The 12,022-nt window shown below is 34.3% G+C and overlaps 1 protein-coding gene across 5 annotated transcripts; it reads left to right on the top strand.

Moving 5' to 3' along the window:
• Positions 1 to 1,959: 1,959 nt before the first annotated feature.
• On the top strand, positions 1,960 to 11,529 carry LOC106069327 (uncharacterized). Of its 5 annotated transcripts, XM_056038215.1 has the most exons (3): positions 1,982 to 2,115; positions 9,008 to 9,127; positions 9,234 to 11,529. In XM_056038215.1, the coding sequence occupies exons 2-3, from the start codon at positions 9,086 to 9,088 to the stop codon at positions 10,683 to 10,685; spliced, it is 1,494 nt and encodes a 497-aa protein (XP_055894190.1). In that variant the 5' UTR covers positions 1,982 to 2,115; positions 9,008 to 9,085; the 3' UTR covers positions 10,686 to 11,529. The 5 variants fall into 5 exon arrangements, with proteins under 5 accessions (XP_013084406.2, XP_055894191.1, XP_055894190.1 ...); XM_013228952.2 differs by lacking the exon at positions 9,008 to 9,127 and having other exon boundaries at positions 1,960 to 1,982; XM_056038216.1 differs by lacking the exon at positions 9,008 to 9,127 and having other exon boundaries at positions 1,977 to 2,115.
• Positions 11,530 to 12,022: the final 493 nt, after the last annotated feature.

Consider the following 12,022-nt stretch of genomic DNA (forward strand, 5'->3'; position numbering starts at 1 on the left):
TACACTTATGATTCAAAATAATCGATGTTATTTCACTCAATATAAGCTAGATCTTTTAAAAGCATATTTATTTTATTTTGGCCTATAATTATTTTGTAGCGATCAAAGTGAACCAAGATAATATAAGATAAGATCATTTTTATTGATCCATTCAAATGGAAATTAAGTTTGACATCAATTGACAACATCAGCGAAACTACTGTAACAATAACATTATGGTTGCAAATACGAACAACATTCACACACGAAACACATACACACTTACAGACAGCGCTTTATAAATTATACTTATATGAATTTCTCGATGATGACAGATGATCTCGTAACACTCTGACCGACAGTGGGATGAAGGAGTTTTTAAATCTCTCTGTTTTAGTTCTAATGGAAAGGAGACGACCGCTTCGTTCAGATCTTATGTAATAGTGGTTTAATGGGTGAAGGTTATCTTTAAGAATCGTGAGTGTTTTGGAAAGGCATCTTTCATAGAAAAGCTCTTCAAGAGATGGTAGCTGTGTTCGAGGGATAGGCCTATACGATGCTTTTTTTAATTAGTCTTTGTGCAAGTGAAGTATTACCATACCAGCGGGTGATGGCAAAGTTAATAAGACTGCTGATGGTTGCTGTATAAAAATGTTTAATTATTGTTTTGTCGATGTTAAACTTCCTTAGCTTTCTAAGATAGATAAGATGTTAGTGAATTTTTGTGTAAAGTTTTTGACAGTGTTCACTCCATTGCAGTTTGTTGTTGATGGTTGTACCTAGATATTTATATTCATGCACTTGTTCTACGGTTTGGTTATTTATCTGAATTTCTGCAAGATGGCCTATATGTTTCCTAAAATCTATTATCATTTCTTTCGTTTTCTGAACATTTAAAATTAGAAAGTGTTAATTGTTGAACGGCACATATTTTCGTCACCTGCAATAAGGCCAATGATTGCTGTGTCGTCAGCAAATTTTATGATGGGAGTGTCAGCTGATACGCTCTGAATGTCATTTGTGTATATGATATAAAATACTGGTGACGGGACGGACCCCTGCGGCGCTCCAGTGCTAAGCTCTCTCGTGCCTGACACATGCCCGTTCACTTTTACATATTGTGGGCGTTTGATAAGAAAGTTTAGAATCCAAGCTTGTATGTTTTTGCTAACGTTCAGTTCAGCTAGTTTTTGTATCATGCGATGTGGTTGGATGGTGTTGAATGCGGATGAAAAAATCTACGAATAATACTCTGGCGTAGTGTCTCTGGTATAGAGGATTCAGCATGAATAGTATTGCATCTTCTGTACTTCTTGACGGTTTGTAATCGAACTGGTGCGGGTCAAGACGTGTTTCGACTTCTTTCAGTAGATGTTTTCTCCAAGCACTTCATTGGAATTGACGTAACTGCTACGGGACTACAAAAAAAAAACCTTCCAGGTTGACTTAATTCAATGATAAAATGTAATACAAATCTACATCTATTTGTCTGGGAAAAAAAACGATCCTTCCAAAGTAATTTTAAACTTTGAAAAAAAAATGAAGGATATCTGTAAATAAAAAGAAATACTGCTTAGAACTAGATCTTCAAATACAAAATTTAATAAAATACTCAGAAAGACACAAAGATAAAGGCACATTCCTCATCCCATATGCTAGGACAAATTTGTACAAATACTCCTTCTTCCCTAGTGATAGTGCTATTAGAGCATGGAATGGGTTGCCATAGCTAGCCAGGAAAACCAGTGACTTGGCAGAATTTAAGTCTTTGGTTAATATGCATGACGCATAGGACGTAATCATCTTCTTTTTTTTTTTTTGAAGTAACGTCTGTATTATAGATCTATAAGATAAGATAAGATAAGATAAGATAAGAAGATCTAGACCTAGATCTAGTATTTCCCACCACTTCAGAATAATAACTTCTATGATTGTATATATGTCAGTGATTCAACTTTTAGTCTTGCCTATATATCCCTGTGTTGAAATTTCGAAAAGTGAAAGTAAAAGAGATGTACTATAATCTATATAATATAGAATATAGATATTTAGATATAGATCTAGAATGACTAGACTAAATCTAGAACTCGAGAAATAGAATCATATCTATTTTTCTAGTCGAGAATCAATAGTGTAGTGAGTAGTGTAGTGAGTAGAGTCTTGGTCTAGATTTAAGATTAGTAGATAGAAGATTCAGATTCTTTCTATCTAAAAAAATAAATTAATTTAATATATAATTTTAATTTTATAATAATAATTATTATTATTATTAAATAATATTTAGATCTAGATCTATATAATATATTATATTATTATAATTATATATATAATTATATACATATCATATTGTAATAACTTAAGTGAGGAAACTCAACGAGACATAGATGTTTATTTACACTGAGACATGACAAACACAAAGGACATCTGCCTTGAGCACAGCATCTCCATATTGGCTCTCTAGACTTGGGCGGAAATCGTTAGTCTCTTATGTCAACATCCGACTTATCTGGTCACTGATAGTGCGCACCTTCTTTCTGCACTATCTTGGATGGCGGTGCGCATGGCAAAGTCATAACATTGCCCCCATCTTAGCTGAGGTTTGACAGTTCAGGTGGAGGTCGATCAGTGGGAGCCACAGGCGGCAGGGAGCGTGTTCCCCACGAGGCCATCCGCATTGTTTTCTTCCAGTGCCTCTTTCTCTTTCTCCAGTTGACCAGGCTGTTGTTGCGATAATGACGTGGCCGTTTGCCACACAAAGAGATAGGGTCGAGCACTGTTTTCTTCAGCACAGCCGTTGATCGGACACGCTGTCTCAGCAGACCTTCCCGACAGACGCCTCTCAAGGGAGCTTCAGGTTCGCTTGCAGCCACGTTGCAAGCAAAGTCCAATGCACCGCAGTCATCCTCAGACAACAGTCTTACGTCCAGAAGATAGGTCTCTTCAGGTTCAAGTGGAAAATGTCTTCCTCTTGACAGCTCAGATTTAGAGTAGTTTGATTGACATTCATCTATGCCAATGTCGATGATGATGGTAGAAGTACATATGCCCTGTTGGTGGTTTTCTTGGCATCTAAATTCTATGTGTGATGCGCCGCACGTACAATTCATGGTAAACTTCTGAATGCAGTTGTCAAGCTTAGAATTTCCTTCGTAGGCACCGGAAGATAGGCAGAGGTCTTTAAAGTCCACAGCAACAGGCTCGAACGCAGACCCAACGTTGTCTTGATCTGTCCGGCTCATTGAGGTATTGGTAACAGGTACAACAGGAACAAACGCTTCAGGCACATAACAGACTTCAGTTAAGGTACTGGTAACAGGTACAACAGGAACAAACGCTTCAGGCACGTAACAGATTTCAGTTAAGGTACTGGTAACAGGTACAACAGGAACAAACGCTTCAGGCACGTAACAGTCTTCAGTTTCTTCATTTGTCACTTTCCGTTCGATTCGGTACATCTCGTTGAGATCATCACAGCAATCGTTGTCACATTTCTCGTCTTGAAAGTCACAACCACAAGACTTGCCCACAACACAGACACAGATGGCGCTCAAATCCCCAGCGTCTCCGTCACCACTGTTTGTGCAACCACAGTCTTGACCACGCAACTTCTTGACCAACGAGTCTACAGGCAACTGCTCCTTTAACAACGAGTCTACCCCTTCTTTCATTCGAGACACCATTTTATCTACCTTGTTCCCCATACTGTTAATTTGTTCACACATTGCTTCATTTATCTTGCCAATAAGCTCATAAATCTCCGGTTCAATTTCAAATAAGTAGGTATCTGGATCTTCGTCTTCATCTATCAAGGCTTGCCGGAGACGATCTGTAAGCACCTCCTTGGTACCACCAATTATCTCATATCGGTTACGAAGTTCCTTCCTAAGCTCTCTAACTGAGAGTTGGTCTAATCGTTTCAAAGCTGCCATTGTAAATCCTACCTCCTCTCGTTGAGTTGCCTATAATCCCACTTCTGACACCAATTGTAATAACTTAAGTGAGGAAACTCAACGAGACATAGATGTTTATTTACACTGAGACATGACAAACACAAAGGACATCTGCCTTGAGCACAGCATCTCCATATTGGCTCTCTAACTGGGTGGAAATCGTTAGTCTCTTATGTCAACATCCGACTTGTCTGGTCACTGATAGTGCGCACCTTCTTTCTGCACTATCTTGGATGGCGGTGCGCACGGCAAAGTCATAACAATATTAATTAGTATTACATGTACAGATATCATAATGATTGTACATGTATAGAATACATAGAGTTAGAGATCTAATACTTAATAAATTTTATAATAGTCAACACACTTCATTTTAAATGGTCACTTCATAAGTTCATACAGTATGAATACTATGATGTATCATACACAATCTATTTAATTAATCTATCTTGAATCTATGATAATGATACACTACACTCACACTTAACAGTCAACAGTGACACTGTTACAGTTACACTTACAGTAACTAATTGTCATTTTAATAATAATATCATAATCATTCTTACAGTCATTAGACTTTCAATAAACTATCATTATTGTGTTACACTACATGTCATTTACAAATTACAGTCTACACTAGTATACTAGATCATAGTATTTTAATAGTATTACCGGCATATTTAACAAAAATTAAAGAAACTAAGTCAGAAAGAGTTTTTACTTTTAAAGTATATTAAAATTAAATACCTAACCTATAAAGCAAACAGACTGCTCTGCAGAGTGAATAAATAAACAATGTAATATCTAAAGACAACAATAAAAACCTATGGTCATACATTAAATCTAAGAAAATGAAACAGCAGGAGTAGCACCATTAAAAGGAGAAGATAACTTTTAAACACATAATGAAACTAAAGCTAACATCCTAAATAAATACTTTGCATCAATATTCTGAGCCCCAGGAGACAAAAGACATATTACTTACTTTGAACCAAGTCAATGACATAGATGTACAAAAAAAGGGGATCAAAAAGCTATTAGCCATCATAAAACCGAATAAAGCATCTCGACCTGATGTTATTCCAGCTTGATTACTCAAAGAAATAAGCAACAAGCTAGCACAAGTGTTCAAAATATTTTTTCACGCATCACTTAATCAGGGTGGAGTACAGAGGTACTGGAAAGAGGCTAACATCTTTTCGCTATTTAAAAAAAAAAAGAGAAAAATCTGACCCAGTAAGTACCAACCAGTATCACTAACAGCATTGCATGTAAAATAGTAGAACACATAATATGTAGCAATATCATAAACCACGTACTCAAACATAATGTCCTTACTCCATGCCAACATGGCTTTAGGAAATATAGATCATGTGAAACACAGCTAATAGGACTAATTGATTATTTTTTTAAAGGCTTAGATAATAATGAACAAATAGATCTATGCTATTTTATTAGACTTTTCTAAGGCATTTGACAAAGTTCACCAGCATAGCCTGCTTAAAAAATTAAAATATTTTGGCATTGCTGGTTCATTACATCAAGGGAAAGTTTGGATATTATGAAAAAGGGGTGGGGGGGTTGACGATTAGTTAAGTAACAAAAAATATTCAAATGCAATAACTCAATTTTTTTTTGTAATATCAATTACAGTGTTTATGTTTGTTTAGTTTTCACAGCACTTCAGCCTACAAGATGTTTCTTAACGTTCTTTATAAATTTAGATTATTGTTATTAACAGATCAGTGGCGTAGCTAGCCATGTGCGGGTGGTGCGGGCCGCACGGGGCATCAAGTGATGAGGGGCATCAAACTGAGCACAAAATTTCTCAGTAAAAACTGCATACATTGTACATACATGAACAAACAAAAACTGCTGTATTTGATTAAAAAATTTATTTATTTTGCCACGCTGTTAATATTATGGGCTTTGCTTAAGATTGATAAGTCTGGATGGCGCTCATAGTGCTAGCTCAGACGGAAAAATTGTCTTCTCTGGTTAAAATGATTGACGGCAGGGATCAAAAGGTCCTAAAGGTAAAAATCTGATAAGGAAAAGAATCTTTGATATTATTCCTTTTCTCTCAAAGCAGAATTTGGCCCTCAGTGGGCATCAAGAACGAGTTGAAAAAGAATTGTAAAGACAAAATCTCTGAAGTAGACGGATTGTTAGTTGCTATGCAGTCTTAATTTTCTCACCTATTTTGGATTCTTGGCCCCTTCCCTAGTCGGAAGGGCAACGCTAAAGCCATTATTACCTTCAATGAAAATATGTGCTCTGATCTGAGGATTAGTGCAGAACATCTAAAGATCTGAGGATTAGTGCAGAACATCTAAAACGTATTGGCCACAATAAATAGATGCCAAGCAAAAATGATTATGTATAAACTCATAAGAACGAGCTACTGATTGAGATTTATTTTCCTTGGACGTAATAGTTCAAGAAATAATCACCCAATATGATCATATGATGTGGTAGGTGAATATAAATTTTATCGCTATCCCAACTATTGAATCATCAGATTGAAAGCAATCTTGATAGTGTTCATAGCGATATTGACAAAAACAAATTTCGTCTTGAGCGAAAGAGGCATCAACAGTTTGTCGCAATATCTCCAGAAGCCTTTGAACTTAAAAAGGACCTGTTTGAAATCTTGAGTTAAAAAAATAAATAAAAAGATATCAGCTAGAATTCCACTAGATGATTCAGTTCTAAATATTGTCTAAATATTGGTGATGAAAATATATTGAATGACAGATTCTGCTTTGAGAGAAAAAGAATGATGTCCAAGATTCTCTTCAGGTAGCATTATCAGATTTTTACATATTTCTGACAATTGCGGTAAGTATGACTATATGCGAACGATGTTTTTCAGACTTAATTAAGTTTATCAAGAATTAATACCAATCAGTGATGCTTTTCCCTATATAGGCAATTGGTGTAAAATAGATTTCGATAAAATTATTGATAGTTTTGCGACCAAGAAAGCTTGTAATATTTATTTATAGTATATTTCGTTAACGTATAATAATATATTTTCGCTGTTTTATATCCGAGGGGGGGGGGGGCATCATGAGGAGATGCCGCACTAGGCATCAAACACCCTAGCTACGCCACTGTAACAGATACAGTGGTCTCTCGACTTTCGCAGCTTCGATTTTTACTTACCAAAATGTTGTGAAAGAATTTCGGTGTGTGTATGTTTGTCCTGTACCTGCCCAATGGTTGAATGGGTCAGCCTAGCGGGATAACATGAGGTTGGGACTGCAGAAAGACAGTTGAATGGCTAGACCTATTGGTTTAGTTGTGATCTAGAAACTTAGTAGTGAATAAAGTGATGCAGATTGATTATTGAATAGAGCTAGATGATTTTGTTACTTTAATTTGATGTTTGTTGTTCAATAACTATTAGAAAGTCATCACACACATTGTGATTTTTATATTGTATTTTGCACTTTGAATTTAACAAGGCGACCTAAACATAATCTTAGCAAGATCAAAATTTTTCTATAAGAAAAAAAACAATTGTGCAGAAATATTTTGAGCATCTTGAAATACCAAGTTCACTAAATTTGGCTGGTATTAATACTTTGTTACTTGCTTGAACAGGTCTTACAATCCTCAGACAACACCACTGTGCTGGTTTGGTCATGCCCACCAGATAAAGGACAATCACATCCCGAAAGTCATCCTTTATAGACAGCTCTGGACAGGTTTAAGAAAACTGGTCATCCCTACCTCTGATATGTAGATGTAATCAAACAGGACCTTAGAGTAGTGGACATTGATCATGATGTTGACTACTTGGAAGACCGCACTATGTGGAGAGAAATGGTGACCAAGAAAGCTATGGACAGTGAAAATGCATTGGCCTAAACTCTGGAAGAAAAGCATGCTAAACAAAAACAAGATTACAAAGAGAGTTTGTCACACAAACTCAGAGGCGGCCCCTGTCGAAGTTGGATACCTGTCGGATCCGCCTATTCCCAAGGAATATTTAAGATGTGATTTTGTTTTGTCAAAAGTAATAATGTTTCAAAGATTCATTTGGCGTTGTAAAAAATGTTTGTTTTTTCTGTAAAATATTTAGAAGAGCCAACAAACATTCGTTGGCATTGATTTGTTTTTCACAAAAAATCTGGAACAATCTATTATAGATACTTAAAACTATTGCAATATTTTTAAAGGAACATTAAAAGTTAAATCAGATTTTCAATAGCCTTTAGTGTTGTGTTTTTTTTTTAAATCTAAACGTGACAGACAGACCGACCAACAGACAGAACGCACACAAAAAAGCGTCTTTTATTCTGATGGGGGCACTAAACAGAAAATAAATAAAATCTGATTATTTTGAAAATTTTGAGGGAACTGATTGGGACCATGTCTTGTCACACTAATGTACAAAAGTCACTGCATAAAAGTCCATTTTAAAAAAAAATGTGTAAAATTTACATACAAAGTGCAATCTTAGTCTTTATAAACAAACATAAATGTTTTCTTGTAATTTTAGCAGACAGTTGACCAGAAAAAACACCTTTAATTAATACTTTTATTTGTTGTGAACATTTCTTGTACATTTTATAAATATATTTGACTTAGTGATACCGAAAATTAAAAAAAATTGTCTTTCTTTGTAAACATTGTAACATTACCTCCCTTATATTTATGTAATTGTTTTATAATTGGTGTATTTTTATGAAAAAATCGCTTGCATAATTAATTTTATAAATTTTTAGAAAACCAAAAGTAACCCTTGCACCTAAACTTTTCAAGCCGCATCGCATGGTTAAATAATGTTTTTCTTCTAGTTTTCGAGATCTGAGTGTAACAGGCGGACAGACTGACATTTTGCACAGCGGCTAATAGCGGCTTTTCCCTTTACGGGGGCACTAAAAAATGGCTGGCTCCTCTACCCCAAAGTAAATGTAACCTTAACCTGCATTATATGTGGAGGGGAATGCCTCTCAAGAATAGGGCTCCACAGTCACTTGAAAAAGTGTTACACAAATTAATCATAGTCTTTCCACAACTGAAAGAGGCCAACAATACATTGTTGCTTGTTATGTATATTTTTATAGATGTACATTAGAAAACTGGTGCAATCCTAAACCATTTCATATCATTGACAAAGATGGCTGCCTGGACATGTCATTTTGATGGTCCTGAGTTTAACCCTGCCAGCCGCCACTCTGCAGCAGGTTTGAGCTATGACGTATCATTTTTTTTTTAAAGAAACAACTAAAACTTACAAGTCAAAAACAATAAAAACTTAAATAAATGACATATCTTTTTTTTTCTTTTCAGACTATTTATTCAAAAATGAATTCACCTACTATCCAGAAGTACCAAGCTCCAGATTTCCTTTGTATTGATCAGCTGCCCGAAGTTATTCTAGTACAAATTATGGAGTTTCTAACTCTACAAGAACGCTTTTACCTTAGTCAAACATGTCGTGTATTTTGTACACTTTTCACACACCCAAGACTTTGGCAAGTGGCTGATATCAAACTAGTTCCGAAAACCATCATTACAAGCAATAAAGAGGTCAAATGTTCTATGTGGAGCAAAATACCTGTTACGGATGAAATTTTGGAAAATCTAATAAATAGGTATAAATTAGTATTTCGTCATTTACATCTTGAGATTTCTGGTTTGTATCGTCCCATCAAAGATATATACTATTCTATTTTGTTAGCTCTCAGTGAGAATCATCAATTAGAGACTTTGACTCTACAAATTGAGTTTTGTACTAAAGTAGAACATGTAGAGCAGTCATCATTAAGGGATTTGTATCTAATCAGTAGCTTAATTCGTAATGCTGTATCTTTGAGGCAGCTTAGCATTAAGTCTTGGCCTTTTCAATTAGAAACAGTTGATGAAGATAGAATACTATTATCTCTTCTTAATAACCCACACATTGTGAATTTAAGAACTCTTCAGCTGTTTTATATGGATGTATCAGATGGACCTTGGGCAAAACAAGTTTCACCTCTGCCTTCAAGGGAAGTAATCCTTCAGATAGTTTCTCATTTCAAACAATTAGAATGCCTTGCCTTAAGGTCTTCTATGTTGAGTGATGAATTGTTTAGACAACTGGCTACTTCCCCACGAAAACCTCTCTGTATGTTCAAAGTTTTACTTGTATACTCAAAGGAACATCATTCCAACACATTAAATTCTATTTCTCCAGAATCCTGGTCTACTTTTAGCAAAGTTTGGCCAAACTGTGAAGTCGAATATCTCATTACATTTAGGATAACATTGGATCAATTACAACGCCTGTTCAGTCCACACATCAAACTTACATCTTTGACCATTCTTGAGTATGGTAGGTGTGATGTGGGCTTGATTGATTTTCTTATCACCTTCTATAGTAAAACGCTGGAGTCATTTATTTGCTTTTGTGAGTCCCAAAACTGTGATGAGGCTTTAAAGCGATTGGTAAACTCCTGTTTGAACTTAAAATGTTTGGTATTCTGTGGAAGTATTGCTTCCAAAACTATCCAGGATATTGCAGAGATGATTAGACAGCAAAATAGAGTGTTCACAACATTCAAATTCAAAGGGAAAAACATTCAAGTGGATGATTTCATAGAAGATGACGCTGTCATTTCCAGGAGGGCTGATGACCAGTACCATCTTGTCTCATTAGAGCAATGGCACCAGAGCCAAGAAACATGTTTGGCAAAGCTAGAACTATTGTCTCAGACAGTGTTTACTTTAATCAACTGCCAATGCCTTTTAGAAGACAGATAATAGAATGAGGCTGGCTGGATCATTGTGAGCATATTAACTGTACTTGTATATTTGGTTTACTTAAATAGACTTATCAACAATTGATGGCTAATGTGCATGTACATTTAGTCCATCTCCAATTCCTAGCCAGGTTTTCATTCTGCCTCTTGTGATTAAAATTTTGAAGACCTGGCTAGTAAAATAAAATCTAATTTTATAAAATTTTAATTTGTTTGAAAAAACTTGAGAAATTCCTGTGATATTTAATATAATTTGTATTTGTGTTACACTTTTTTTTTAAAACTATAAGTATTTTGCAATAATAATCATTTAACTCTTTCAAAAAATGTGCTGGTTTTCTATAAATACCAAATATATTTTTAAAAAAATGATATATAATCTTTTTAATTAGAAAAAAACAACTAATTTTCAGTAACATAATTTGCTGAACTTTTTCATAGCCTATTAAATTTTTCTTTCTGAATATGTCAATTCTTTTCTTATTTATAGTCTGTCTAACTATTATTGATTTAGTTTATATTACGTCATACACTAAGGATTAACTTAATAAATATAAATCATTTTTATTGTGCAGAAATTAAAAGGTTAACTGCAAACAATTTACTCATTTTTTAAGATTTAAACAAAAAAAGTTGGTGTGCTTTTTTGAACAATAGTTATATACAGATACAAAGGTACTAATCTACATTATCTGCATTATCTTTGGTGTGCTTATTTGAACAATAGTTATATACAGATACTAAGGTACTAATCTACATTATCTGCATTATCTTTACTAAGGTCTATTATACATTATCTGTATATTTATTTATCTCATTTTGTATTAATAAATAATAGATCAATTGTTCTGCTTCTTTACAAATTAATGAAACCTTTTGTATACTCAGAATTAATGTTAAAGTAATAATAATCTTTTTAACCCATAAGGAAATTTGTTAAATGAATTAATGAATTGTTAATTACACATAAAAATACATTATTAGAGTAAACAATTTATATAACACACAATATATATTTTCCACGGTTTCTTTTAAACATTACATATGAAATTTACAATAGTAAGTTACATTTTGTTTAACAATATAATATAATGCCAAAGAGACAAAAATAGTTCTTATGACTGGTGTCTTGTATCTCCTTAGTGATGGTAAAATTTTTATATCCTTAAACAGAGGGCAATATTTTTCTCAAATAGGTGTCCATGTGCAATTAGTTTGATACCAATGATCTCACTTGCAGCATTTAAGATTTTATCAAGTTTATTTTTATTTTTTATGCTCAGATTGCCAAGCAAGGCAAAGATGTTGAAACTAAAAATACTGAAATCTTAATTTTGA

Source organism: Biomphalaria glabrata, chromosome 8 (assembly GCF_947242115.1).
Source record: "Biomphalaria glabrata chromosome 8, xgBioGlab47.1, whole genome shotgun sequence".
Classification (NCBI taxonomy): domain Eukaryota; kingdom Metazoa; phylum Mollusca; class Gastropoda; family Planorbidae; genus Biomphalaria; species Biomphalaria glabrata.

Excerpts from the sequence above, each read along its gene's own strand:
- LOC106069327 (XM_056038215.1), top strand. The coding sequence starts at position 9,086 with ATGGTCCTGAGTTTAACCCTGCCAGCCGCCACTCTGCAGCAG. Across the intron at positions 9,128-9,233 it reads CAGCCGCCACTCTGCAGCAG|ACTATTTATTCAAAAATGAA; the intron begins GTTTGAGCTATG and ends TTTTCTTTTCAG.